General features: G+C 40.8%; 1 protein-coding gene across 2 annotated transcripts in view; it reads left to right on the top strand.

Moving 5' to 3' along the window:
• CARMIL1 (capping protein regulator and myosin 1 linker 1) overlaps positions 1-27,186 on the top strand; it is a 223,183-nt gene that overhangs the window by 173,367 nt on the left and 22,630 nt on the right. The window contains exons 27-32 of one of the 2 annotated variants that reach the window (XM_068147530.1): positions 1,434-1,609; positions 3,664-3,751; positions 7,154-7,303; positions 18,467-18,484; positions 22,658-22,724; positions 23,042-23,238. In XM_068147530.1, the coding sequence (XP_068003631.1) occupies positions 1,434-1,609; positions 3,664-3,751; positions 7,154-7,303; positions 18,467-18,484; positions 22,658-22,724; positions 23,042-23,238 (696 nt within the window). The remainder of the gene's footprint in view (positions 1-1,433; positions 1,610-3,663; positions 3,752-7,153; positions 7,304-18,466; positions 18,485-22,657; positions 22,725-23,041; positions 23,239-27,186) is intronic. The other variant, XM_068147531.1, reaches the window with a different exon arrangement.

Genomic DNA, 27,186 nt, shown 5'->3' with positions numbered 1-27,186 from the left:
AAGAGAGGGAAAGAGAGGCTGGGAAGCTGTATGGCAGAGAGAGACATGGGGTTGTTGATTAAGAGCTAGCTGAATATGAGCCAGCAATGTGCCCAGGTGGCAAAGGCAGCTAGCATCATCCTGACTTGTATCAGATATAGTGTGACAAGCAGGACCAGAGAAGTGATTGGTCCCCGGTGCTCAACACTGGTGAGGCTATATCTTGAATACTGTGTTCAGGTTTGCACCCCTCACTACAAGAAAGATATTGAGGTCCTGGAACAGGACCAGAGAAAGGCAACAAAGCTTGTGATGGGTCTGGAGAACAAGTCTTTTGAGGAGCAGCTGAGGGAACTGGGAGTGTTTAGTCTGGAGAAAAGGAGGCTGAGGGGAGAGCTGTCCATTCTCTACAACTACTTGGAAGGAAGCTGTGGTAAGGTGGGTGTTGGTCTCCTCTCTGTAGTAAGAAGTGATAGGATGAAAGGAAATGGCCTTAAATTGCACCAGAGGATGTTTAGAACAAACTTCTTCACTGAAAGGGTTATCAAACACTGGAACAGGCTCCCCAGGGAAGTGGTGGAATCCCCATCCCTGGAGGCATTTAAAAGATGCATAGATATGGTGCTAAGGGGCATGGTTTAGCACCAGACTTGGTAGAGTTAGATAATGTTTGTTCTCAATAATCTTAAAGGTTTTTGCCAGCTAAAACAGTTTTGTGATTCTATCTAGTCCAAATCCTCCTGTATGTCATTGTAAAAGTGCCTCTTCTGCTGTCCCACTTCAAATGCTGCCATAAGGTCTTCTCTTCTCCAGATTGAATAACTCCAAGTCCTTCAGCCTGTCCTGATAGGAGTGGTGCTCCAGCCCTTTGATAATGTTTCTGGCCCTCCTTCAAACTTGCTCCAACAGGTCAATGTCTTTGTGGTGAAGACTCCAGAGCTGGACACTCCAAGTGGGGTCTCACAAGAGTGGAGTAGAGTGGCAGAGTCACCTGCTTCCACCTGCTGGCCACACTTCCGTTAATGTAGTCTGGGATATTGTTTGGCTTTTTGCGCTGCTAGCACATGTATGGTGGCTCACGTTGAGTTTCTCATCAACCAGCCTCCCCAAGTCCTCCTCAAGTCTGCTATGTCCATTCTCTGCCCAGCCTATATTTTTGCTTAGGATTGCCCTAGATGCAGGACCTTGCACTTAGCTTTGGTGAACTTAATGAAGTTGGCATTGACCAACCTCTCAAGTCTGTCAAGATCTCTCTGGATGACGTCCCTTGCTTCCAGCACAACGACCATACCATACAGCTTGGTGTCATCAGCAAACTTGCTGAGGGTGTGCTCAATTCCACTGTCCGTGTCCCTGACAAAGATTTGAAACAGAACTGGTCCCAGTGCTGTTGCCCACTGTGATCTTCCACCTCATGAAAATCTTGGTAGTAACTTTTGCTTACTGTGCTGCAGACACTCCTTGAGTCTATGGTGGATGCAGCAGAAAACCTTTGCCCGAATGTGATGAAGAAAGCTCGAATCCGTGAAGACCTGATCGAGGCAAGCACTGAGAAGATTTCCATCCCACGCACCTTTGTGAAAAATGTCCTCTTGGAGCAATCTGGCATTGATATCCTCAATAAAATTAGGTACTTTAAAAGACTAAACTAACAAAATTGGTTACGGAATTTGGATTTTGGATTGCATGTATGCGTGTTTGTGTAGTAGATGATTCCTGGAGGGTTTTTGTGACTCACAAGAAACTATATTAAGGCATTCAAAGAAAAGGAAATTGTCCTGCAGGTTTGGTCAACTTAGCTCAGGAGATCCAAATATTTGGAATCTCCCCAGATGTTAACATGATTGTTAGTGCATGTGCTTCTGTTCTATTTAGTAAAAGAGTTTTGATTTATGGTACACAAATAATGTTTTCATGACTGATACTTTCTGTCAAATCTGTCTATGTGCTCAGGTAACACTGAGTTATAAAAGAAAATTGCACTTACTTGCTTTGAATGTTAACAGTTCTCTGCCTGTTGCCATGTTTGATTTCATCCTGTAGCTGTAGCAATCAGTTTAAAACTTTTTGTTTCTGTGGGAGGTATGCACAGCAGACAGCCATACTTACAAAATGGAGGTTTGGATGTTCAAACCAGAAACCTGGAGCAGAAACTGTTTTCCTAAACAACTCTTCTATTTTTATTTTTAAAGGGAAAACAGAAGATTTGAGCTGATCTTTTACTGCATCCTTTTTCATTTTCACATTAAATGTAGACCAGAGCACATATACATTATATACATATATATATATATATATTATGCAGCTGAATGTGACTGACCTCTGCTTAAACCTTTGCAGTTGCTATTATTTGGCTAAGGATACCTTTCTGCTTGATAGAAAAGCATGCCATTTTGGATTGTGGGATGCTAGTATCTTTGTAAAAGAAGAAAACCTTAAGACTTAAAAATCAGTTTTACTGAATGCAGCAAAATTGTCTGGAAGAGACTTCAGAGCTATGCCTTCAGAGCATTTTAAATGGTGCAGAGAGTGAACTTTGTTCACATCAGTATTATCAAGCAAACCTTGACCTTCAAGCAATTATAGTGTCCCCTCCACCTGTGAAAACTGCAACTGTCAGTGGGATGAGGGTGTCACCCTTCCTACCTTTTATTATTTGAAATTACTATGTAAGTAATTGAAGGAAGTCCTTCACTCTCATTCTTTTGCTACTCTGGCTTGGCCGCCATTCTACCTGCCTATGAACTGCATTGCCTTTCCCAGGTGATTCTTACTCTTCCCTACAGGCTTTGTGTAGCAGTGCTAGCCCCAGACAGAAGTAGCTTTGTTAATCCAATGCAACTCAATCTACAGATAAATACCTTAAAACAAAATCTTGTTACTTGCTGGCAAGTGTAAGTTGAAGCAGTTGGACTTGAAATGATAGAGGAAGGAGAGACAGAGCTTTGGGCCACAGCTCAGGCCTATGTACTTATCAGCTGCAAGTCTTCCAGAGCCTGAGCCTTTTGTATTGTGGGCAGAGAGAGGACCCCATGGGAGCAATTCAAGGTATATGTTTCCTTGATGGGAAATTCCTAGGGAAATAATAGTTCAGTTGCAGTGGATGTGTTGCTATTCCACCTACTTCTGTGTAACCGGAATGGCTGATGTGAAGTTCTTGAGAGAGCAAGTGGTCTCCTAACGGAAAAAGATGAAGCAAAATTGTGATTGCAAAGTTGATAGAATCAGCATTGTACAGCTGTCCTTCAGCTGGCAGACAAACACAAGAAAAGAGTGAGGAAGCGAGTGAGTTGTAGTTGTTTGGTGCAGAAGTGTTAAACAGGCAGGACCATCCTAACCACCCTAACCCTAACCCTGTTCATCTGAGATTCAAGTTTTTCTTACTTCAGTGTCAGTGTTCCTTACAAAGTTGCACATCATTCAGCTCTCTTACCCAGATGTTTTCATTTCAGCTTTTAGAAGAATGTTAAAGCAGGTTAAATATGGTACAGAGGCTCTTGTGTTTGTAGTGTGATTCATGAGTTTATTTCTGAAACCTGCAGTCATATATCCTGACACCTTCTAATGTTTTGCTTCAAATAAAGTGACAGCACTGGATAATAGTTGCACTGTTGAACATTTTGTGAAGACAGAAATCTCCTGTGTGAATTAAAAATTTCTCTCTCATCTTCAATCCTCACACAGTGAAGTAAAACTGACAGTGGCTTCTTTCCTGTCTGACCGAGTTGTAGATGAAATCCTGGATGCACTTTCCCACTGCCATCACAAACTGGTGAGTATTTGTGTGGTTGATACCTGTACATGCTGAGTATCTTAACAATGCTGTTTACATTCATAACTTGTTCAATTTCTCCTTAGTACAGCTCTCTTTTGAAATTTGTCTTATTTTCATTGGCATCACTAACATCATTTGAAATGTGATGGTGAGACTCTTCCTTTATGCTTTAAAGAAAACACAGCCATGTGTTTGTCTATTAACTTTGGCATTATTGTCAGATACAAAACTGAAAATGCCATCAGGATGCAACACTGAGTCACGAGTGCCTACTTGTTCTGATGAGATGATAAGGCTTGGTTGAATGTGAAATGAGAGGTAAAAATTCATTCTTTGGAGGAGGGGATTGTTTTGATGTGTTCCCTGAATGAGTACATCTTGAGACTGCCTCAGAAATACAGGTATCAGGTTTGCAGAGAAAGGTAGAAACATAGAAAGCACTTTTTGTTGTGTGAAGGTGCTGAGCTGCCAGGAGGCGTCTTTTTTTTATTGTAACAGTACTTGCTTCATCTAGAATAGAAGAAATAAATTACTGTGTCTGCAGAAAAGCATTTTTATTTCTAATGATCCCACAGTAGTGGGACTGGGGCGGAGTGTTTGTTTTGTTTTGTTTTTTAAAGAAGCCAGTGTGTAGTTATTCTCCTGATTGAAATTGCTCCTCATTTCTAATGGAAATTTCTCTAGCTTCAGCTTGCAGGCTTAAATTTTCTCAGGTGCTTTTCTCCCACAAGATAAAGGAGCCATATATATCCCCACAAAATAAGGCAACCTATATTTCTTTGCCTCTTTATGAAAGTCTTCATATACAGAAACCAAACCACGCTCTCCTTCCCCTCTCCTCCCCTCCCCTCCCCTCCCCCATTTTTTAAAAATAAATTAAGAGTCTGGGTTATTTGTGGGTGTGTCTTCATAATACAGAGCAGCACTGTGTAAAGATACATCCTCTAGGCATAGAAGCTACACAGCAGCATTGCCTCACTGTGTAAAGTGGCCCCATAAATTAGCTCTGGTTGGCCTGGAGCAGGCGCAACTGGCATGAGCAGTGCACAGTCTCTATCCAGTGATATTGCACAACTTGGACATACTCTAACTCTGACACAGTAATTTTCTTCAGCCTTTGAGTCACTTCAGTAGCTATTCTCTGCACATTCCCCAGCTGTTTTAAAAGCCTCTTTTTAAATCGTGGTCCCCAGGACCAGACTGACTGTTCCAATGCTTTATCCAACACTATGTAAGAGTGAAATTTGTTTTCTCCTGATATTCTTTGCTCCTTATGCTTACATAGCAAAGGAGAGAAGAATTCCTTTCTGTTGTCAGTTTCAGTGGTAGCTTGTTTTCAGGGCTGGCTTTACTAGATCTCTGTCCCAGTTACGACTTCTGGGTGCTTGATGTTTGCTGCTTTTCAGAACTGTCCTTAATTAGCTAATGTAGCCAATTGCCAGTACTTTCATTTCCTTAGGAAAGATTGTCTGTGCATTTGATTTGAGTTGATTTACTTAGTGATTTATTTTGGACTGCATTAGTAACATGTCCCTTTCACTGTTTAACACCCTTGTGTTTCTGTTAGCTGCAGATTATTTCAAACAGTATGACACTGGTGAAAGCACATTGAAGACTACAGGTCTTGAAAAGGCTGGTAGAGGAACTCCTGTCATATTTGTCAGTGTTAATCTTCAACTGACAACTGCAATCTGAGAGCTGGCAGCTAGTTCTTAATGCAGCAAAGATTAAATGTACTGATGCAGTTCTGTGCCAGCTCCTTAAATTGAAGTGTCACATACTACTAACTCAACCACCTACATATGTCTGTGTACGTTGCACTGACTTAACAGTGTTTGAGGCAAATTTGGAAAATAAACCTTGTTTGATGAGACCTGAGCTTGCCTAATGTGGGGGTAATTAGAATTAATTGTTATTCTAGCCATTTTAATGTGACTAAAAATAGATGGATCCATAACAGTTCTCCAGTGTAGACACCAGATTAAGCAGACTGTAATTGTCTCAGGTCATCCCTTCACCCTTTTTGGTGGTTAACAAAACTAAAATCCACTGGTTGTCCAGAGTCATGCTGATACTAAGCAGTGGACTACAGCTCTCCTTAGCTGCCAATTTGAAGGCTTCTCTAACTGTTCAAATATTTGTCTATTACAGGTATTATTTAATATTCTCTTCAATTACAAATGGAACTAGGAAATATTTCATCATTTTCCTAACAACATGAACCCACTCCTTTCCAAGTATAGTCCAGGGTGGCTTATGTTAACATTCTCCCTGTTCTTAGAAACAATCTTTGTTATGCAGGTCTAAAAATGTATTTTTAATATTGTTAAGAGTTTTTCCTTTCTGATAATATAAAAAAAATATATCTTATCTCATACAGAATTAACCAGGTTGGAAAAGACCTTGAAGATCATCATGCCCAACCCAGCACCCAGCACCATCTAATCAATAAACCATGGCACTAAGTGCTTCATCCAGTCTTATTTTAAACACCTCCAGTGATGGTGACTCCACCACCTCCCTAGGCAGCACATTTCAATGACCAATCACTCCTTTTGTGAAGAATTTCTTCCTAACATCCAGCCTAAACCTCCCCTCAGCATCATCATCAATGATTATTTTTGTTTTAAATTATTTTTCTGGTAATCCATACCAATTTCTTCACTGAAAGACAATTAAGATATTTAACAAAACAGACTTTTTTTCTTTTTTCTTTTTTTTTAATAGCTAGTGATACCCTTTTTGCCATCTAATAATGATGGAAATTATATTACACATGAAATGTATATGAGACGAAATTATGCATGTCTGCAATTTAAACAAGAAAGCCCAACCAAACAACAGCCTTCAGGCTGGAGGTCAGGAGGAAGTTTTACACGGAGAGAGTGATTGCCCATTGGAATGGGCTGCCTGGGGAGGTGGTGGAGTCGCCGTCACTGGAGGTGTTCAGGAGGAGACTTGACAGGGTGCTTGGTTACATGGGTTAGTTGATTGGGTGGTGTTGGGTGATAGGTTGGACGCGATGATCTTGAAGGTCTCTTCCAACCTGGTTTATTCTATTCTATTCTATTCTATTCTAAACAGCAAACAAACAAACCAACCAAACAAAAAACCAATCAAAACAAGAAAATACCACAATGGTGCAGGACAAAGCTTCTCATCCACCACTTTATTTTCTTTATAATAAAGACAGGAAAAATGCTGAGGAAGCCTTATAATAATATGACAAAAGTAGGGGGAAAAGACGGGGGGAAAGGTAAGATTAACACACAAAACTGCATTTGTAGTTGGTCTTCTAGGATCTGTGATCACTTAAGTTCTGTGAGCTTTCTGGTTAGGTTTGGTTTGCCTTTTTTAATAGTTTGATTGGTGTGTTCCTGTCTTTATCCTTGCCTTCAGGCTGACCACTTGACCAGACGTGGTAAACCACTTCCACAGCAGGAATCACTGGAAATTGAGTTAGCTGAAGAAAAGCCAACTAAGCGCTCCATCATCACGGTTGAGGAGTTGACAGAGATAGAACGTTTGGAGGATCTAGACACCTGTATGGTAAGACACATTCTTCAGCCCATTTAGTTAAGAACACAAATAAGTGGAAGAATACTATTTTGCAAAATGTCATGTGGCAATTTCATGGTTTTGGGAAACTGATGTTAGGAATCATTAGCTTGCAAACGTTTTGAATATTGCTGTTCAGCAAAGGAAGATTTTCTCTTTTCTTCAGTTCTTTCTTGATACCTGTTCAGGGACCTTGCCCTTACATACATTGCTGCAATCAAGCTAATACAAAAAACATCTCTTCCACTGGTCCCAGTTTCACAGATGTTCCATTGCAGTAATAAATTGGACTTGCATGCTGCAAAAAATTGCATCCTTTTTGTACAATTTTTGTTGTTTCAGCTCCCTGAGTAGATTTGTTGCAGAGTCAGACAAGTACAGCTCAAGAGAAGGAAGACCAGCAGGGCTGCTCCTTTCTGCAGCAGCTATCTGTTGGTCTTGCTTATCTATAAAACAAAAGGACATCGTCATTGGAAAGATTAAATACTTCTCCCTCCCTTCCAAATCTCCTCCACCAAGATTTGATGCAATATTTGTCTGAACATCACAAATCCCTGCAAAGCCTGGGTGTTGATGACCTCAACTGTCTCATCACTGGTACTCTCGAGTTCCAGAAGCTTTCTGTAGTGAGTAATCATTTTGAACCCCAAATCCTATGGGAGACAGACATCCCAGTAAAATATGTGGCGTCTGCACCTGTCCCTGTTAGTTTTTGCATCCTGGCTTCATGTATAGAGAAAAAAAAGCTAAAAGCTCCCTCTGACATCCCATCCTCCCCATTTAAATTTATCCTTGCAATATTGTAAGAATAATAACACTGGAAATCTAAAAAACACCTCCTGTCTTTATCACATATAACCATGGTAACATGAAAGGATCATATCACTGTGCTGCTTTCACTTTGGTCATATTCAAATAATGGAAATGTGATGATGCTTACACTCTTTAAAAGATCCATTAGATGTAAACTGTACTTATCTTCAGAAGTGTTTAGATTTCTCTTCATTCTCTTCATTCACCTTCATCTTGCTCAGAGAATCAAATACCTTTGTGACCCAGATTCTCATCAATATTTAATTTCTGAAGAGAATGAAGTATCAAATAAACACAAGGCAGCAATTTCAATGCTAAAGAATCCGTTTATTGAAAACTGTAACCCATATTTAGGAGCTACTTTTGCAACCTGGATGCAAGTGATATTGGTTGTTACTGTGAAAAAAAACCCATATATATGTATCAATAGGCCAAAGAGGCTGAGTAATATAGGGATTTTTACTGTACTAGTGTTATTATTGAGTAGTTTTTCAACTAAAAACATCTTCTCGCATCTTATGGACAGAGTCAATAACTTCAAAGACAGCACTTTGCAGGTGAGGTATTTTAGCTGTAGGAACATGCTATGGATTTCAGATGCTGTCTCAGAAAAAAATACCTGATTTGTGGCAGCTTTTAGGTGTTGTACAGGTGGAAACGAGGAACCTTCTGAAAGAGGCATTGGTGAGGGGGTTTGTGAGCATGTCAGTGCAGGAAGCAGAGACATTACTGAAAGGTTTTACCAGAAAGAGAAGCATATGGTTTTATGAACTAGAATTATGAACCTGATTTCCTTTGATTATGTTTAATCTTAAATGAGAAATAGCTTTTTAAATTCCACTTCCAGAATGGCATTAGTCCAGAGCATTGCCTTCTTTGGTCATTGGAAATCCTTAAGCATCACAAAGTGTGATGATAAACCAGATAAAATCCTTGTGAGTATGTGATGCACTCAGCTGTTCAGTCTGTGTACCGGACCTGGAACCTTGCCTTGCAGCTTGGTGTTGTGCATGTTTGGGAGCCTAAAAAAGGAACATGAGATGAGACTGATCATGTTGCTGGAATGCCAGGGAAAACTTGCCTATTCTACACCCTGTGTAGCAGTTTGCTCCAGCTACTTGTTAAGATGTCTGGAGAAGAAGGGATTTTGGTCCCACTGTTTTGGGAGAGCTGGTTGTTGGTTTTTTCCATTTGCAAAACTGGACTGATTTTGCAAAACTGTTATCTTTAGTGAGCTTGTTCTCTCCTTTCTTGCTTTCTTCCACAAGCCTGTCAAGGATGACTATTCTGGATGAGGCAATGTATACAACAGTGTGCTGTTATTCACCAGCCTCACATGAAGCTGTATTTGAACTCAGTAAGGTGGGGGTGAAAATAAAGGATTCAGGTTCAGTTTTGACTCTGTGGTTACAGACAGATAACATAGCACCCTGAAGCTAGGTGACTGTGGGTAGGCATATTTGTCATAAAATGCTGATAAGGTATTTGTTCTTATATGCAGATTGAAAGTGGAAGACAGGAAGGGTTGTTTATAGGACTTGGATTGGAGCACAGGGATTTGAAACCTCTAGTGATGGTGATAAGAGCCAACAAACAGGCACTGGTGTATTTCACAGCCTGCCAGCTATTCTCAAGCAGGCTGCAGAGTGGCTGTGGCTGGGAGGATTTTTCTGCCAGAGCAGAGTGTTGCCATCCGTTCACTTTGAATTTTGATATGTATGAAAAACACAAACAAGACACAGTGAAATAATACAAATATATCCATGAAATGATGAAAAAGAGACTTTTAAGTGTTATTTCCAGTATCTTTTGTTGTGGGAATTGGGACTTAGTAAATACCAAAGTGTGCAGTTAATGCTTATTAGCTTCAGCTTAAGATACGATTCTCATCCAGCCTTTAACAGTGGCCTGAGAGCCCATAATATGATAGATTTGTCAGTCATACATGAATGTGCTGGTCTGTTAAATGAGTTCTGAAGAACTCTGGGAGTGATTGAGTGGTCCAGTGTAGGCTGCAATTGCTAGAACATTATGGACCTGGGAGTTTCTGATCTCCTTGAGCTGCAGTACACTAAATTGATGCTTCCCTAATCTACAGCTGTCTTAGTTGTCTGTGTTTAATTAGAGCTGTGTTGATGGTAATAAGTCATTAGATAAAAGTTGCATGCAAGTAAAATGGAAAGAAAAATCCCCTATGCAGAAAATTAATTCCTGTTCTCAGATTAAAGGGAAAGCCACGTCCTGCTTTTCAGACCTTATGAATTCATAATTCAGTTATGAATTAACTTCACAAAATAGCACAGTTTCTCTGTTTTTTTCTGTGCATATATGATGAGAGTGACACATTTGGAAGTAACCCATGCATTTTAAAACTAACTTTAAATAAAGCACCCTTTTTTACTGTGTAATTGTAGGGGCAGATAGATGCTACTTGATATAGTTTTGCATAACAATTGTAGTTGCACTTTGTTCTTTCATAGCCATTAGTCCTTTCCAGAAGAAAAAGGCAGTTTTTTGGGGTTTCTTTTGTTTGTACTGTTTGGTTTTAGCTATCTGGCTGTTATTTTGGTTTCTGGAGTACTAGAAGATCACCAGAATTGAGGTAATGTTTAAAGAAAAGTTCAGAGAGAAATGGCTTTTTTTTTACAAGAAATCTGTGTGCTCATCATCTTTAAAATATCCATTTCAGGAATACAATTTTATTACTATAGGTTGTAACAAGCATGCAGCCAAAACAAGTATTGTTTTAGACGAAAGCAGAGGTTATTTGCATTCTGAAGAGATGTGGTAGGAGATTTTTTGGAACCTGTAAAAGAGTTGCAGGTTACAATACACATGCCTGATTATTAATCTTCTCTAAAGCATTTCAGTATAGGATTGAAGTGCTTGGATGGTGAATTATGTGCTTGCAGAAATGCTTGTAGCTAATGGAAAGGGACTGCCTGTGATGAATATTGAGACTCTGGCATTTCTCATCTATTTCTAATCTTAAACATATAGGGGGTTCAATGAATTTAATGGAGAAAAGCTGGGGGGGGATGGGGAGAGGGAAGGAAAATCCCACAAACAACATCAGGCTAGATGTGAGGAGAAGGTTCTTCACCATGAGACTGGTGAAGCCCTGGAATGGGTTGTCCAGGGAGGTGGTCGAGGCCCCATGCCTGGGGATGTTTAAGAGCAGGCTGGATGAGGCTCTGGCCAGCCTGATCTAGTGTAGGGTGTCCCTGCCCATGGCAGGGGGGTTGGAACTAGATGATCCTTGTGGTCCCTTCCAACCCTGAATGAAACTACGAAACTATGAAACATCCTAATGATTTAGTCTTCACAGAATCTCACAGAATCACAGTATCACCAAGGTTGGAAGAGACCTCAAAGATCATCAAGTCCAACCTGTCACCACAGACCTCATGACTAAACCATGGCACCAAGTGCCACGTCCAATCCCCTCTTGAACACCTCCAGGGACGGGGACTCCACCACCTCCCTGGGCAGCACATTCTAATGGCAAATGACTCTCTCAGTGAAGAACTTTCTCCTCACCTCGAGCCTAAACTTCCTCTGGTGCAGCTTGAGACTATGTCCTCGATTTCACCTGCACAATAGAGAAAAAAAAATGTACAGAAGTAGCAGAATATTTGTAGATTGGTGTATGCTTTATCCTGGGAATGAACTAAGTAGCCATTGTCAAGTATTTAGCAGGTTAAGATTTAGCAGTCCAGTATGAAGATTTATGAACCTCTGGGGTCCTGAAAGATAAGGAGTATATGGACCTCAGTGTTTTCAGAGAAAAGGGAGCCATTGCACTCACCACACCAGAATGGAATTGGATTTTTTTTAAAAGAAAACTCATAAAGTACCACTTGAAAGCTTTCCTTTCCCCACCTCCTTGTCCAAACCAAATTAGAACAACAGAAACTCTTTCAGTTGCTTTCACTGGAGGAAGAAGATCACAGAATAGGAGGTAGTTCAGGAAGAAAAATTGTACACAGTACTGCAGGAATTAAAATTAAAGCAGAGATTCTCTGGTATGCCCAGATGTACTATGTGTCTGATTCTCGTTGCTCTCTGTTGACTTGCAAAAGAATGTCTCAGACCTAGATAGCCAGCTTTTTGGATGAAAGACTGAACACCTACTGCAATAAACCCCCAGTTCTTGTTAGAATCCTTATGGTCTCTTGTGCTGTAGTTCCACGACTGACTTAATCCAGCAAAAATCATTGTTCCTGCTGAAAAGAGCATTTCTACCATCCCCTGTATACAGCTCACTCTTCTTTGCCCACGCTTTCAAACCGCAAACTGGGTGTGGGAACTGATTCAGCTGAAAATTAAGCTTTTTTACAGAGGGTTTCTTTCCCAGGTGAGTTTACAGACTGACTAGTCCTCTGGTTGAGTTCACAAAACAAATCCTGAGCAGCAGGAACAAGCAGGCAGGGATGAGGGCAAAGGCAGCAGCCTGGATGAATGCTGGATTAAATTGATTGTGACACTTGAGTTTCTCTCTTGTATGCATTAGCAGAAATGGGCCTTTGATGTGTAATAAATACAGCACTCTGTGGAAAGCTAGGGATTGGCATTATCATATGCGAGAGCATTCTTGGCTTGTGAAGAGGCCCCATCACAGCCATGTGAGCAAATCTACTTCAGTGGGAGTCCAGTAATATTTCTGACTCATCCCAAACTAGGACAGTTTATGAAAACATGCCCCAGGGGAGCCGAGCAGAGTACTCTCTTATAAGAACCTTTCCCTACACATGCAGTGCTGTGGCTGAGAAAGACACAAAGGGAGCCGATGTGGTAATTGTGCAGAACCTATGAATGTCCTGTTTATTTGCAAGTTGTCTGTATGCTAGCTTCACCATTAGTATTATGATGACATTAATTCTGACTATCTGTTACCTATCTTTTACTAAGTTCCTTTATATATAGTTTTGCAGCATCCTCACTGCTCTTAGAAGTTGTAATCTCTGTTTATTCAATGCCTTTTACATCTGCAGACAACAGTTTCTGTCAGGCTCATGAGTTACGTGTTCCCAGATGAAACACTTTAAAAGAAACTTGGCTTTCTATGTCTTTTTCTTGGTCTCTGAGTGGAAGGAGATGATGGATAATTGATACATACTATGTTTTCCTTAAACCAACTGAGATTTCTTAGAGTTCAAAGCTGTTTCTCATAATCCAGGGTACATTATTGGCACCATATAAAATAAATGAAGAATGTGATAGTGCTTTTACTAAAAACACTGCATGCTTGGTTAAGAAAAAAAGTAGTGCAAAATTGGAGACTGTTTTCTGCTTACATTAAAATGAGAATTGTGAAGTGCAGCTGCTGGGTGTTCTGTTTGCATGGTAGCACTTCTGCATCTGGAGGTTGTCTTCCCATAACACTGATGCTTTTGTTTTCCCCAATAGACCCAGATTCGTGTTGGGGGTGGAGAATAGGGTGAGTGTGACAGTAATTGTCTTACTGACACTGAGCTTCAATCATTTTCTTTCATGTCAGGAAAATGCCACATTGAAAGGAGAGTTCAGTAACAAAGCACTCACTGAAACAGTGGTCTTGAAAGTTTAACTTCCCTGCAGTGGTTTTTACAGGGAATTTACTATGAAGAAGTTAGTCTGTAGCAGACAAAGTTCTTGACCTTGTAGCTGTGCAGCCTATAGGTAGTGCCAGCCCTGGCTGCTCAGTCCCACCATTTGCCGCTCTGCTAGCAAGAATTTGCCTAGATTGCAGGCAGAGTAACCTCAGCAGGCACCAGCTAGCTATTGCAGGCTGTAGCCTGGTGGTGGACACCTATCCATCCTTCTGTGTGAGAGGTGACTAACCTGACCTTGGCTCACCTGCCTTGCCAGCCAGCACTCACCCATACAGCCGGCAGCAGGGATCAGCCAAGCACTCACTTAACCTACTTCAGGTAAAGTGAATGGGTTATGAGGATAAAGCCACTCTGCATGGGCTGGATCGGGGTGGGGGGAGGGGCTTGTGTGATTGCTTTTGCCAGTGGAGCCATGGAGTCAGATGATGTTCAGCACAAATAGATAAAGAGTTCATCATTTCACAGCCTCTGTTTAGAAGAACCTGCTCACTGTTTCCCATGGGAGATTAGCAGGAGTTCCTTTGGAGAAGTTGTTGCCAAATAATGCTTCAATTAGGATCTGGCAAGTTGACCTCCTCAAGTGGCTGAGGAGATTTCTGTCTAAGCTACATGGTCCTTTCTACTGCTTTTTGATTCTTGTAGCATCCCAAATAAGTAGCTTGGCATTGAGTTACTTATCTGCATTGAATGAGGGACTCTTGTTTACATGAAAATCTGGAGAGCCTCCTGAAAATAGCACATGCATGAGTCTGTCTTACCAGGAGTGCTTTGTGGTTCTTGTTTCACCCAAGCGGTAGGCTTGCAACTTTTTGCTCTTCACAACTGATACGTCATATTGCAGGAATAAATACTAGTTGCTCACAGAAAGAGGGGAGAGGCAAGTCTAGGGCAGGCAGTTGCAGAGTACCATTGCATTTTGCTGTATTTTGTGAAGGAAAAGGAGGATGTGATGAGCTGGACTGCTGGAATAGGAACTTTTAAACAGACAAATAAAATCAAAAGTACATAGTGCCAAACAGCTAGAAGATAGATTCCAAGTCATCAGATCTCATCCTTGCTATCACTGACAACTGCATCACACAATCTTATTCATAAATTTTATCAGGCTTCCTCTCAGAACATTTTTTTCTCTCAGACTAGAGGAAAACTGACAGGTAAATAGATTCGTTCTGTTGTTACTAGGGTCAGCTGAAGACTTGTTGCAAAGTGGTGGCTGTATCTTTGCACTAAGACCTTACTTACTGTGAGTAAAGATCAAATTATTGTGAATTGTCAAGGTCACACAGGAATTTTACATGACTTGAAGTATACAAGTGCAGAATTATTAATTAAAAGAATATATTGAAATACTTGGTGAAATAACACAGAGTACATGAGCCACATATCAGCAAGGGGAAAAGCAAAGATTTCTTGGCTAGTGAAATGAAAAGAGCTCAAGGGTAAGTCTATGGAGCTTATCTTACTGCAGTGCTACTTCTTTTCTTTTTTCTTTTTTTCAGGAAATGTTGCTGTACAAAGTAATTCTAAAGGTCAATCTGGTTTAGATGAGACTAATTGAATTACTTCTGAATCACAGCTCATTGTCTAGAAATTTAGCTATTGAGGGAGGGAAGGAAATAAACATACTCCTTAAATTCATGTAGGGATTACTTACATGCCATATTTGTTTACTGTATCTATATTTGTATGCAGCATTTCCATATGGAAGGCAGAACTCTGAAATAGAAGGTCAGGACTAGGTCGTTGCACCCATTGCCCCTTGTCACACTGGACATGACTGAGAAGAGCCTGGCTCCATGCTCCTGACACTTGCCCTTTACATATTTATAAATGTTTGGAATAGAATAATAGAATAGAATAAACCAGGTTGGAAGAGACCCTCAAGATCATTGTGTCCAGCCTGTCATCCAACACCACCTAATCAACTAAACCATGCAACCAGGCACCCTATCAAGTCTCCTCCTGAACACCTCCAGTGATGGTGATTCCACCACCTCCTCGGGCAGCCCATTCCAATGGGCAATCACTCTCTCTGTGTAGAACTTCCTCCTAATCTCCAGCCTAAACCTCCAGTGGTCACCCCTCAGTCTCCTCTTTTCCAAGCTAAAGAGATGCAGATCCCTCAGCCTATTCCCTTAATCATCTTTGTGGCTCTGCACCGGGATATTTCAAGCAGCTTTTTATCTTTCTTGAACTGAGGGGCCCAGAACTGACCACAATATTCCAGATGTGACCTCACCAGGGCAGAACAGAAGGGGAGGAGAACCTATCTCAACCTACTAACCACACCCCTTCTAGCACACCCCAGAATGGCATTGGCCTTCTGGGCCACAAGGGCAGGTTGCTAGCTCATGGTCATCCTTCTGTCCGCCAGCAACCCCAGGTTCCTTTCTCCTGTGCTGCTCTCCAACAAGTCAATCCCTAACTTATACTGGTACATGGGGGTATGGAAACAGTGTCATGACAGCTTTACCATGAATTCTTTACAGCAAAAGACAAGCAGAGGACTTGTGATAAAACACCTTGTTTTCTCATGCCTCTTTCTTAAAAAGGCATTCCTTACAAAATGCATATAGGTGAAGCAGTTCCACACTGGTTTAAAACATTCTGGAAGAATCCTTGCAAATACTGTTTTCTGACAGCTCACTCCCATTTGGCACATTGTTAGGCTTCCCCAATCCAGTTCCTGATTTTGTTTAGGTTGAATTTTCAGTTGTGGGTTGGCATTTTGTCTTAAGGAATAAACTGTGTACCCTGAGACCACCATGTTTTGCAATTGTGCTGAGTGCAAAGGAAGGGAAGAGTTGGGTGGCCTTGTGGTCTGTAGTATTTCAGGGGTCTGAAGACTGGCATTAGGTTCCCTGCAGAGTGACCAGATTCCTTGGTGACTTCAGGCAAGTTCTTTGCTTTGCTTAATGGTGCTTTCCTGTCTAACCTGTTGCTTGCTCTGTGCCTCACTCTCCTCCTCTTCCCTTCTTACTCCCCATCCACAAGCTTTTTAGCACCTTTCAACTTCTAAGCGGTTCAGTAGTTGCACTTACTTAGGAGAGATCACTAAAGTGCGAAAGGTAGGAGTTTCTAAAAGCCCTTTTTGGATCAGAGATACAGACTGTGAACTCCTTCAGATCCTGGGGTTGCTTCCTGTTACATATGCATTGCTTTGCACTTTGGTCCTAATCACACTTCCAGCTGCTTGTGTGGTATAAATAACTTCCCTGCAGGTGCATTAAATACACAGAACACACTGGAGTACTACAAATACTGTCTGAAAGAAGAATAGTGTTGCAGATTGATTTTTTTTTTTTAAAGAGTGCTGGAGATTTATTTTCAAGATGATTTCAGGTTCCCATATATGTCTCAATGGATTCTGCAGTCACTCCTGCAATCTCAGAGCAGCCCTACTGAATGGTAGCACAGAAAGTGGGAAAGAGAAGAGAGAACATGAATTCTAACAGGGAGATGGAGTTAAAAGTGTATGCATGTGTGGATAGCATACAAAAATGAGATTATTGATGAGGTCTGCCTGAATCACTGTTAGCAGAGACAAAGTTTCTGAAGGTAACAGAAACCAAATAAATAAATAAACCCCAAACCAAGTAAATAAAAATCCTGATAGCAATAGAGTAAGAAAGAAGTGGACCTGTGCGCAGTGACTTTGCTCTTGATACTTACAAAAAGCCCATAATATCTTTTTAAACTTTTAGCTGCAGTTAAGCTTAGAAGTATGAACCATGACAAGTGGATTGTTACTGCTGAAAATGTCAAAGCACTGAAAAACTGACCTTTACATCCCTTCAACAATTAAATCATGAGCTTCATATTACGTGCACACTCTCTTTGCTGCTGCTAATTGAATGCCAGTGCAGTATCCATTTAAAAATGCATCGCTTCCTTGCTGAGAAGTTTAATCCAGACCATGGATATTGACTTCTGCCATAAACACCCTGCTAATACTTGCAGTGTTGTTACAGCAGCAGTTCCCATTCAATTTCAAGACAAAACTGCACTTCTAATTATTGTTTTTTCTTACTCTAAATTAAGGAAGAGTCATGTGCCACGCAAGAGGTGGGATATGGCATTGCTTCATTTCATATGATGGCTGTGCTGCTTCCTTTTATTTTTTTTGCTTTTGAAGGGGAGAGGAAAGGTCTTGCTTTTTCTTCTAGTGTGCTGAAAGTGCTTGAAAGGCTGCACCTCTAAGCCTTCTTATAGGAAGGTAAAAATACTGTTGCTTTAAATTAGGTTTGTTTAAACCTCAGAGGAACATATTTGTGGCCCTTTTCTCTCATGAGAAGCTTTGTTTTGTTTTCCTTACCCTCTTGTTTTCCACAACAAACTGCTGATTTTTAATTCAGAAGCTTCCTTCAGAGTAGGAAATGACAAAAATGCAGGGTTTTTTTCTCACTAGTAGTGCCAGAAGAATGAGAAACCACAGTGCATTGGGACATCCTGTGATAGGTTGGTACCCATGGCAATGCTAAACCCGAATGTGTCCCAGTGCCTATGAAACAAAGAGACTGCATCCTTCTCTGGTTATCCTTTGGAAGCAGGAAATATATAGCATCTCCAGATGCAAGGGATTTTTATCTCATTCTTGCATGTCATCTTTCCTGCTAATACTTTTAAGTGTTTTGGCTTTGGTTTTCTTTATTTTGGTGATTTCTGGTTTTGCCTCCTTTCCTGAGAACTGCTGTTGCCTTGTCTTCCCCATTCATATTCTTTTTTCTTTCTTTTTTGCTGCATGGAGACTCTCTGCTGTACAAGTGTAAGTATTTTTTTAGCTCTGCTGTTTCTGGCCTACTTGTTTACGTTCTTTGTGCTCCATTTGCCTCTGTACTGCTTTGTGAATCTCCTGGGAGACTGTAGTGCCATCCATCTGCACCTAAAAATTAAATCGGCAGTGGTTCACGAATGAGATTGAATTTTACAACGTTCAGCTAGCACAGCATCTGAATTTAAAGCACCCCTTGGCTTTAAGACCAAACCAAAGCAGAGTGCTGATGTTGGAGGTACAAGCACAGATGTTACTGCTCAGAATGAAAGTCTGTTGACTTAGTCTTATGTTCAAGTGTTACCCAGCTTAATGGAAGAATGGCTTTAAAACGGGCATAAACTTTCTTGGCATTAGGGTGGGAGAAATGTCAAGGATTATCTCAGTTTTGCCAGTTGTATTTTTATTTGTCCAGTTAAACCACCTTGAGCTTTTGACTGCTGTTCTCACCTTGTTGTGCTGTTGTCTTTAATGTTTTCTTGAAGCTGAAAACCCCTACATTGTTTTGTGGGAAGGAGGATTGAAAGGAGACTGCTTGGGGAGCTGAATTTCAATAGGGAGGGGGAAGTTGTTCATTAGTTTGTTCTAAATCTTCTGAAAAGGAGGTGACAGGAGGGTCACAGAGCATCCTTTTATCTAATGGGATTGAATATAAATTAATTTGGAGGGGGAGGGAAAAGCCATGGAAATAAGCACCGAGAGTAATTTCAATTATTTGTATAATCAAGGAATGGAGAGTATCTGAGGCCCTGTTGTTAAAAAAAAATGTGATTTCAGTTGTTGGTTTTAATTCCCAAGATACTGGTGTTTTTCCACAGTTGGTAATACAATTTAAGAAAGCTTGAGAGCTCAGATAGTTTTGTAAGGAAGTCAGAAGGGAGGAATCTGAAAAAGTGATCATGGAATTTAAAGTTATCTTGGACACATGAGAGTATCCAATTCTAAATAAGCCCTTATTTGGGGGTGCAGTGGAGATTTGCCAGCTTCCATCAACTGCAGAGGCTTACCTTCACAGAGCCATCTTCAGCCATGTCAGTTGCATAGGACCAAGAGTTCCAAGAGGGCCTCCCAAGACACAGAAATGAAGTTAGTATTTTTATCTGCTCTGCTAGGCAGCTTAAAGTGTTGTCATGGAAAAGTAGGCAAAACTTGGAGCAAGTTCAGGAGGTGGTCTGCTAGAATGGAAAGTCTGTGGAAGGAGTGGAAGAAGTGAAGGAGGAGAGGTTGATACAGCTGTTTGCTCTGCAAATGCCATGACTAAAAGAAAGCAGGAGAGTCATATTGTTCTTGTGTGTCCAGAGGTGGTGGGAAGGCAGAAGGTACGCATCTTCTAAACCTGAGCTTTTTCCAGGAGTCATGCTGGGGAGAGGCAGGCATCTTTCCACAGGAATTCAGATATCTTCTTTAAGTAATGGTTTGTGGTCTGCAGCTGTAGCATACTGCACAGTGGCTGAGATATTAAGCTGAGATTACATCTAATATTTTGTAGGAAGAGCACGCTGGCCTATTTAAATTAATACTTTGACCCATTTTGCACTGTGTGTGATCTAGAAAGTTCACTTGGCAAGAAGCCTTTCATCTGTGCACTTCATAAACAGGCTGGAAAACAGAAGGTTTTCAAATAAATGTGTGTGTAGAGCTGTTATTCATGCTGCTAAGGCAAATGGGAACCATCTCTATCCCTCTGCCTTTATCCCCAGCAACCAAACTGCTGATGGATCATGCCAAGCTGACAGTATAGCAGTGATCCAGAGACTGGCTTATGGTCATCAGTGCAAGCTCTGCAGGGTCATCTAGGGGCATTTTCTTGTCTTGGAAGGAAGAAGAAATTATTCTGTTCCTGCTGTCAGAGATGTCTTGGATCATTCAAGTCCCTGCATAAGAGACATGCTTTGTGCTGCTTTGTGTTGGTGCTTTGGGCCAATGCAACTCTCAGCCGGTCTATGTTCATCCAGGATTGCTGTGAACACTGGCCTTGGCTGTGAAGTTATTGAGTGATTGGAGGTCTTCCATTAGCCTTGTTTTCCATCTTCCTTTCTGATCTTTAGCATGTAACTTGCTGTATTATCCTACCAGAAGTGGTTTCCAGGAACACCACCAAAAATGTGTCAAGCAGACCAAAATGCAAATATGCATAAACAAGAGAAATGGGCTAGGACTGGAAGTAAAACCAAGGGACTACTGATAGTGAATCCTAATTGCTTTCCCCCAAATGCTGAACTGCTTCAACTCTTCCTTACGTGAGTTGCAGCTGGTTGGTTGTGGTTTGGATGAATCAGCAGCAGCTGTTGAGGTGTGCAATTCAAAGACTTCCAAGCCACCTACCTGCTGCACACTCCACTGCAGTTTAGGCTGAAAATGTTCAGCCACTTCCCATCAAATCAATTGTGTTTAATGTATTGGTAACTTTGAAAGTAATGCCTGACTTTCTGATGCAGTAACACTTTGCCTGCTTGTTAGTTTCAGGGTTAAGTCTGCTCAGGTGGCAAGCTATTTCCTGTTTGGTCTTGAAACTATTTTGTTATTTGCTAATGCTTCTCAAATGTGGAAGTGGAAACTTGCAATAGCTAGAGGTATCTTTTTTCCTCAGCAATGTGCATGGTAATTAAAACCAAAGATCTGTTGCCCAGGCAATGCTATCACTGCCTGCTCTGCAATCTGCAAGTCCATTTCTTGTCTTGAAAAGATGGCTAATAACTTTCCTGTTAAGAAAAATCTGTCACAACCCCAAGCATGTGAATAGAGGCATAATGAACCTCCTGACTTACTTTGGATGGGAATATGGATGCGGTACATGCACTGAACTTGCACATAAAACCTTGCACTGAACTTCCTGCACATAAAACCTTGCAGATATTTACCTTAAACAATTAATGCTTTGTCTGAAATGTCAGTGGCAGCTGTGTATTTTCTGGCTTGTATGAAATTGATGCTACTAAACTTGATTAACAGCGTTGTTAATGAGTTGTGAGCCACAACAGCTTCCTGACTGACTCTTCAGATTTGAAACCACTAGGGTTGAAGCTTCCTGACTGACTCTTCAGATTTGAAACCACTAGGTTTTTCAAGGCTAAGAAGTAAATGGATGTCACTGAAGCCAGCATGTGTGGCTCTACCTAAAAAAGGAGCTCATCTTTGCAGAAGCTGGGTCTTTTTAAATTAACTCCTTAGACAGCCTCATAATGCTGGGGGCTCTGAAGAGGTTCAGAAACGGTGATAAATGCTTTTCCACATAGCAAAGCTGTATTTTATTATTTTTTTCCATGCAAGCCCTCAGAAGAGTTCAAAAAAACAAGGACAATTTTCTTCCAAAAATAACAAACGTGGGTCTTAATTCTGGGTATTTGTGCTCTTAAGGCAACATACTTGGTGTTTTATTTTTCTTCCTGGGAATGTGAAAATGACAATAATAATAGAGCATAACTTTCAGTAATTGAGTTGAATATATGCCAGGGTAACTTTCCACCTATTCTCAGCATATCTAAAGCCCTGGGAAGTCATGTCCTCTGGAGATACTGCTAACTGTGGCAGGGTGGGTTTTGCTTATTGAAGAAGGGCTGTGTGCTCCAAGACTGCATTTTCCTAGGGAAGTTCGGTGAGCTGTGTGGTGAGGTCCAGAGGCAAAATACCTGAATTGTAATCATTCTCAGTAGCATGCTGCTAACGAATGGGCTGAGGAAGTGCATTATGTAGGAAAAGTAAAAATCAGAATAAAGGGGAGACTACCCTGGTATCATCATTAACTGTGCAGTACTGGACACAGGAATTGAATTTTTTGTACCTCATGATCTCAAATACAGAGGTGATGTTTTAACAATTCCTTTTACACTTGAGGATGGATGAGTTACTGCTTGGACAATTGAAATAAGCATCCACTGTATGGCTTAGAGTTTTAATGGGAAGAGTAAACTACCTACCTGGTTCTGTTCAAAGTCAGGTGAGCAAAATGTCAATTTAGAAAAAGTTCTGAATGTCTGAGAAGGGGAGGGGAAAAAAACCAACAAACACCACAGCAAACAAAACATTCCCACATGGTGTTGAACCCAAGCAGATCGCTTCAAATGATGCCTACTCTTGAAGAACTGACTTGCTGGGTAGAAAGGAAGAGGTATCTTTGTCATTTCTGCAGTCCACTAAAGTAATTTTTGTTTTGTTTTATGTTGATAGATGACTCCTAAATCAAAAAGGAAAAGCATCCACAGTAGAATGCTTCGGCCAGTATCCAGAGCTTTTGGTAAGTCAGACTTTCTTGAAACTTCTTTGCCTCTTTGCTTGCCTGAGCTTCTTCTAGGTAATTCTTGATTGAAAAGCATGGGTGCCTCTCCTCCCCCTGTATTGTATTTGAGACACACACCGGTAGCTTTATTTTGTGAGTCTGCTAGGGTGTTTGGCAGTAAATATTTGCTCACAGTGCCCTGTCTGCTCACAAACATGTCAGGGCTGAGTTCTCTAACTGTGTTTACAATTATTTACCATGAAAGAGAGGAATGGTATTGTCTTCCATTTTAAATAGCATGTTAAGTCTAATGAGAAAGTTTTGATTTCTCTTAGAGATGGAATTTGATCTAGATAAAGCACTGGAAGAAGTACCTATCCATATAGAAGACCCACCATTTCCTTCCAGCAGGCCAGACAAACGAACTTCTGGATTCATTTCCGAGCTGCCATCAGAAGAAGGGAGAAAACTGGAACACTTTACAAAATTAAGGCCCAAAAGGAATAAAAAGCAGCAGCCCAGCCAAGCAGCAGTGAGTCTACATTAAAATATTGCCAGCTATGTTGTCTGTCGATTGCTTTTTGCTGTGAGTCAGGTGTTGCAATGTAATGAGGACAACTGCCTTAAAAGCCATAAGCAACTACTTAATTTTTTTTTTTATGTTCAAATCTTTCAGTGTGCAGACTCTATTACAAGCTTTTTGTCCTGTTTGGCACAGGCTAAAACTAGGATATGCTTTATCCTTCTCTTTAATTTGCTTTTGTTTTTTCATGGAAGCCATTTCTGGGCTACTTAGAGCTCTCACAGGAAACACACCAAATATCATGAGACTTTTCAATTGTATTTCAAGGGTTTGTTAAGTCTCAATCCTATTTTTTTTTTCTGCTTACATTAAGATATGGTAACTTGGCATGAATTCTTATTTCTATCAGGTCTCAGTTTAGCTACTCTGTGACACCCAGCTTCCTACGGCTCCTTAAATAAAGGTGGCGTTTGGGCCAGCAAATCTGCATAGTCACAGATCTGCTTTTCATGCTGAAGCCTGCCTTAGAAAAACGAAACAGAAGAGCACTGTCTGTCTGTGAAAGACATTGGTGTGAACCCAAGTATATGTGTGAGGAGTTCCCACAGTTCCATTTTCTTGGCATACCACATCAATAAAGGTTTATTTCTGTGATGGTATGTCCTCGGGGCATGTAAGGACAGATCTGGAGGAGCTGCTGAGCTATCTTACAGCAACAGAGGCCAGATGATAGGATAAGTAACCCTTATCAAGGGGCAGCCATTGCTTCTCTGAGTTAAGCAGCATAGTAATGAATGCCTGTGGCCTCTTCTGCTCCCTCAGGATTGTTGGTGGAGAGGACTTTTGAACATTTCCCTAATGCTGGGAAAGATCCTACCAGGCGCAGTCGAGTGTTGTTTGCAGCACTTGTAAATTGACAAACCTTAAAGCCAGGGGAACATTCAGGCCAAATTATTCAAGCCAAGTTTCCAGTCCCTTGTACTTTACAGGGAAGGATAAAGGCAGCAGTAGGACAGACTGATTTCTGCATTGTAGTGAAAATACATCTGTGTTGCCTTCCTACAAATCCAGTTCTGCAGGACACATGTTTTCCCAGTTGTTCGACTTGCCTCTCTTCAAACTTACTCAGCGCATCCTGTGCCATCTGTACAGGGGTGCAGAAGGAGCAGGGGCAGGGGAGGGCAAGTGCTCTGCTACCAGACATGGATCTAGGACATAAAACATCTTGCTCAACAGAAACAAAAATCTTATAGAGAAGAAAAGTTCACTTCTCATGGTAGTGCAGTGCAGTGGAAATGCTCAATCCCTCTTGAATTAACTGGGAAATTAGGGCTTTATCTAGTTGCAGAAACTGAAAGGAACTCCTTTGCTTAAACTCATTTGTCCCTGTTTGTTTTTAGGGACCATTTAATTTTCTGCTATTTCTGACCTCCTACAAGTCTAAACAATTGTTTGAAAGGCTTAAGTTGTTTAGTTTGATGCTTTAAAAAATGAAACAGACAGATTTTGAAAGTCAGAGGCATGAGTGGATTGTGGCATTGTTTGCAGAACCACGGAAAACAGTGGTTAGGAAAAGCACTCGAAATGAGAGGCAAAATCTTGACCTTTGCTGCAACTTGAAGCACATCTGTTGGGTTGTTTGCTGTCCCTATTATTTCCATTTAGAAAACTAAGTGGTCTTAGATGATCCTATCTGTGCTTCACTAATTTTGCTGGAAAACATATTTGTTCTTTGTTAAGCTGAAAAAATGTAAAGAATAAAAGTGGAGGAAAAAGGAGAAATGTAAATGTTAACTTGTGCCGGCTGGGTTGGTGGAAGAAAGATTTATGGTTCTGTCAGAGTTTTTATTGAAATGAGTATTCAGAGGGGGAAAAAAAACTAAGGAGGAAAAAAAGGAAACTTCATCACCACCCACTCTTAAGTAGTTTTGAAGCAGTACAATGAAACAGTTGTTTATCATTCAGATTTGGGTGAGATCTTAACCTCACGAGGCCTTCCATGGTATGTGAACATTTAGTCCAGCAAAGTGCTGAATCTCTGTGTGAAAAAGATTGTGATTCATATGATTTCTGCTTCCCAGTCAGCTTTTTTTCTTAATAAAGAAACAGATGGCTCACTACCAAACTTAGGCTAGAAGAAAACATAAATAAAATAGACAAATAGGAGAGTAAAACATGAAATAAACCAGAGCTCAGTCTTTTACATTAATGTTGATTATGAAAAGACATTACAATAAATATCTGTAAGAAATTCCTGTGCCTTGAGGGTCTTATTAGGACCTCAACATTAGTCTAGGAATTTGCTGCTTCTTCACATCCAGACTGTTCTGTTTGGGGTTGGTTGGTTGGTTGGGTTTTTTTGAGGTAGATCATTGCTGTAGATCATTGAATTCTTGCATTCCCCTTCAGAAAATGCACTTGCCTTTGATACTTATATGTGTGTTCCTGCTGTCTGGGGGGCTCCAATATAAATACTAAATGATTTCTCATTTCTGTTGAAATGTATAGAATGGCTTAAGTTGGAAGAGACCTTAGAGATGGTCTACTCCAACCTCCCTGCCATGGGCAGGGATGCCTCTCAACTACACTCAGCTGCTCAAGGCCTCATCCAACCTGGCCTTAAACAGCCCCAGGGAGGAGGCATCCACAACCTCCTTGGGCAACCTATTTCAGAGTCTTGCCACCCGTGTACTGAAGAGCTTCTTCCTAAGATCCAATCTAAACCTACTCTCCCTCAGCTTAAAACACTTCCCCCTTGTCTTGTTGCTAGATACCTTTATGAAAAGTCTCTCTCCAGCCTTCCTGTAAGATCCCTTCAGGTACTGGAAGGCATCAGCTACTTTTGCTTGACATGTTTCAGTCAAAATGTCAGGATTTTTGACTGAGGAGGTAAATATTTGCATTGATACAACCAGCACTGGTCTGACCAACCTAGATATTATTCTGGGAAGACATTGTACTTCTTAGAACAAAACTGGGTTTTATAGAAAATACGCAGTTCGACTGGCAACAAAGTTGTCAGGTGGGCTTTTTTCAGATCAGTATTACATTGCTACAGCACACATCAATAAAATATTAACTATTATCTTTGATAACAAAGTAAATACTAGGCTTCTAACAAGGTTCAGCCATGTAAAGTAAAAAAAAATCATGGCTGTGTCAAAGCCTAAGTTCATGTGCAATCCCTTGTTCCAGCTTAATGATACTAGGTTTGGTGTTAACAGCAGCTTTTAAGAGTATTTTTCTCCTCAGAGGCATAGAAAAGAGTGTGTATTCCAGCTGAAAAGGGAAGCTGGGGTTACTGAGTTATGGTGGCAGCTAGGAGATGCTTTAATTTAAATTGTCTCACATTACAAACCCTGCTATTTTGTGGCAGACTGATTCCTGGTCGTTAGCGCTACCAAGAATACAACTGTGTTGGGTCTTGTGGAGTCCTCTGTAGTCATCTAAAAGGTTTCCAAACAGCATTCAAATTGAAGCAAGTCTCTCTACTGGTAATAGAGCTTTTTCACATCAAAGCCATATGCGCCAGACAACATGAAATATCCTCCCAGGAAGCTTCAGAGTCACCAGCTAATCTTCACAGGGCTTTTGTGGTTGGCAGGTATTACTAAATCAGCCTGGTTTAGATGCCTCAATTCACCCACACTAAAAATGTGGCCATTGAAACCAAAGAAAGGGAGCAGGTTTTCCATTTTCAGACACTCAGTGAAAATCTGTGTTTGGTTCCAAAAATGAAACACCTGATTCTGTATTTAGAGTCTCTGGCCTTGGAAGTTCTGGACTGAATGAATTATAAACTCAGGCTCTGTTAGCCTGATGGAACTGTTTCTAAATCTCTAAATCCAAAATCCAGAGCATATGTTCTTCTCTCAATAGGGAGACAACTAGCATTGAAAATACTTTCTTTTCAGGTCACCACTTGATTGGGATTTAAATTTTCCTTAGCTGCTTTTC

This window comes from Melanerpes formicivorus, unplaced genomic scaffold, assembly GCF_026170545.1.
Source record: "Melanerpes formicivorus ecotype bairdi unplaced genomic scaffold, bMelFor1.0.p_v2 SCAF_15, whole genome shotgun sequence".
Taxonomy (NCBI): domain Eukaryota; kingdom Metazoa; phylum Chordata; class Aves; order Piciformes; family Picidae; genus Melanerpes; species Melanerpes formicivorus.
This window is presented reverse-complemented; position numbering and strand designations above follow the sequence as displayed.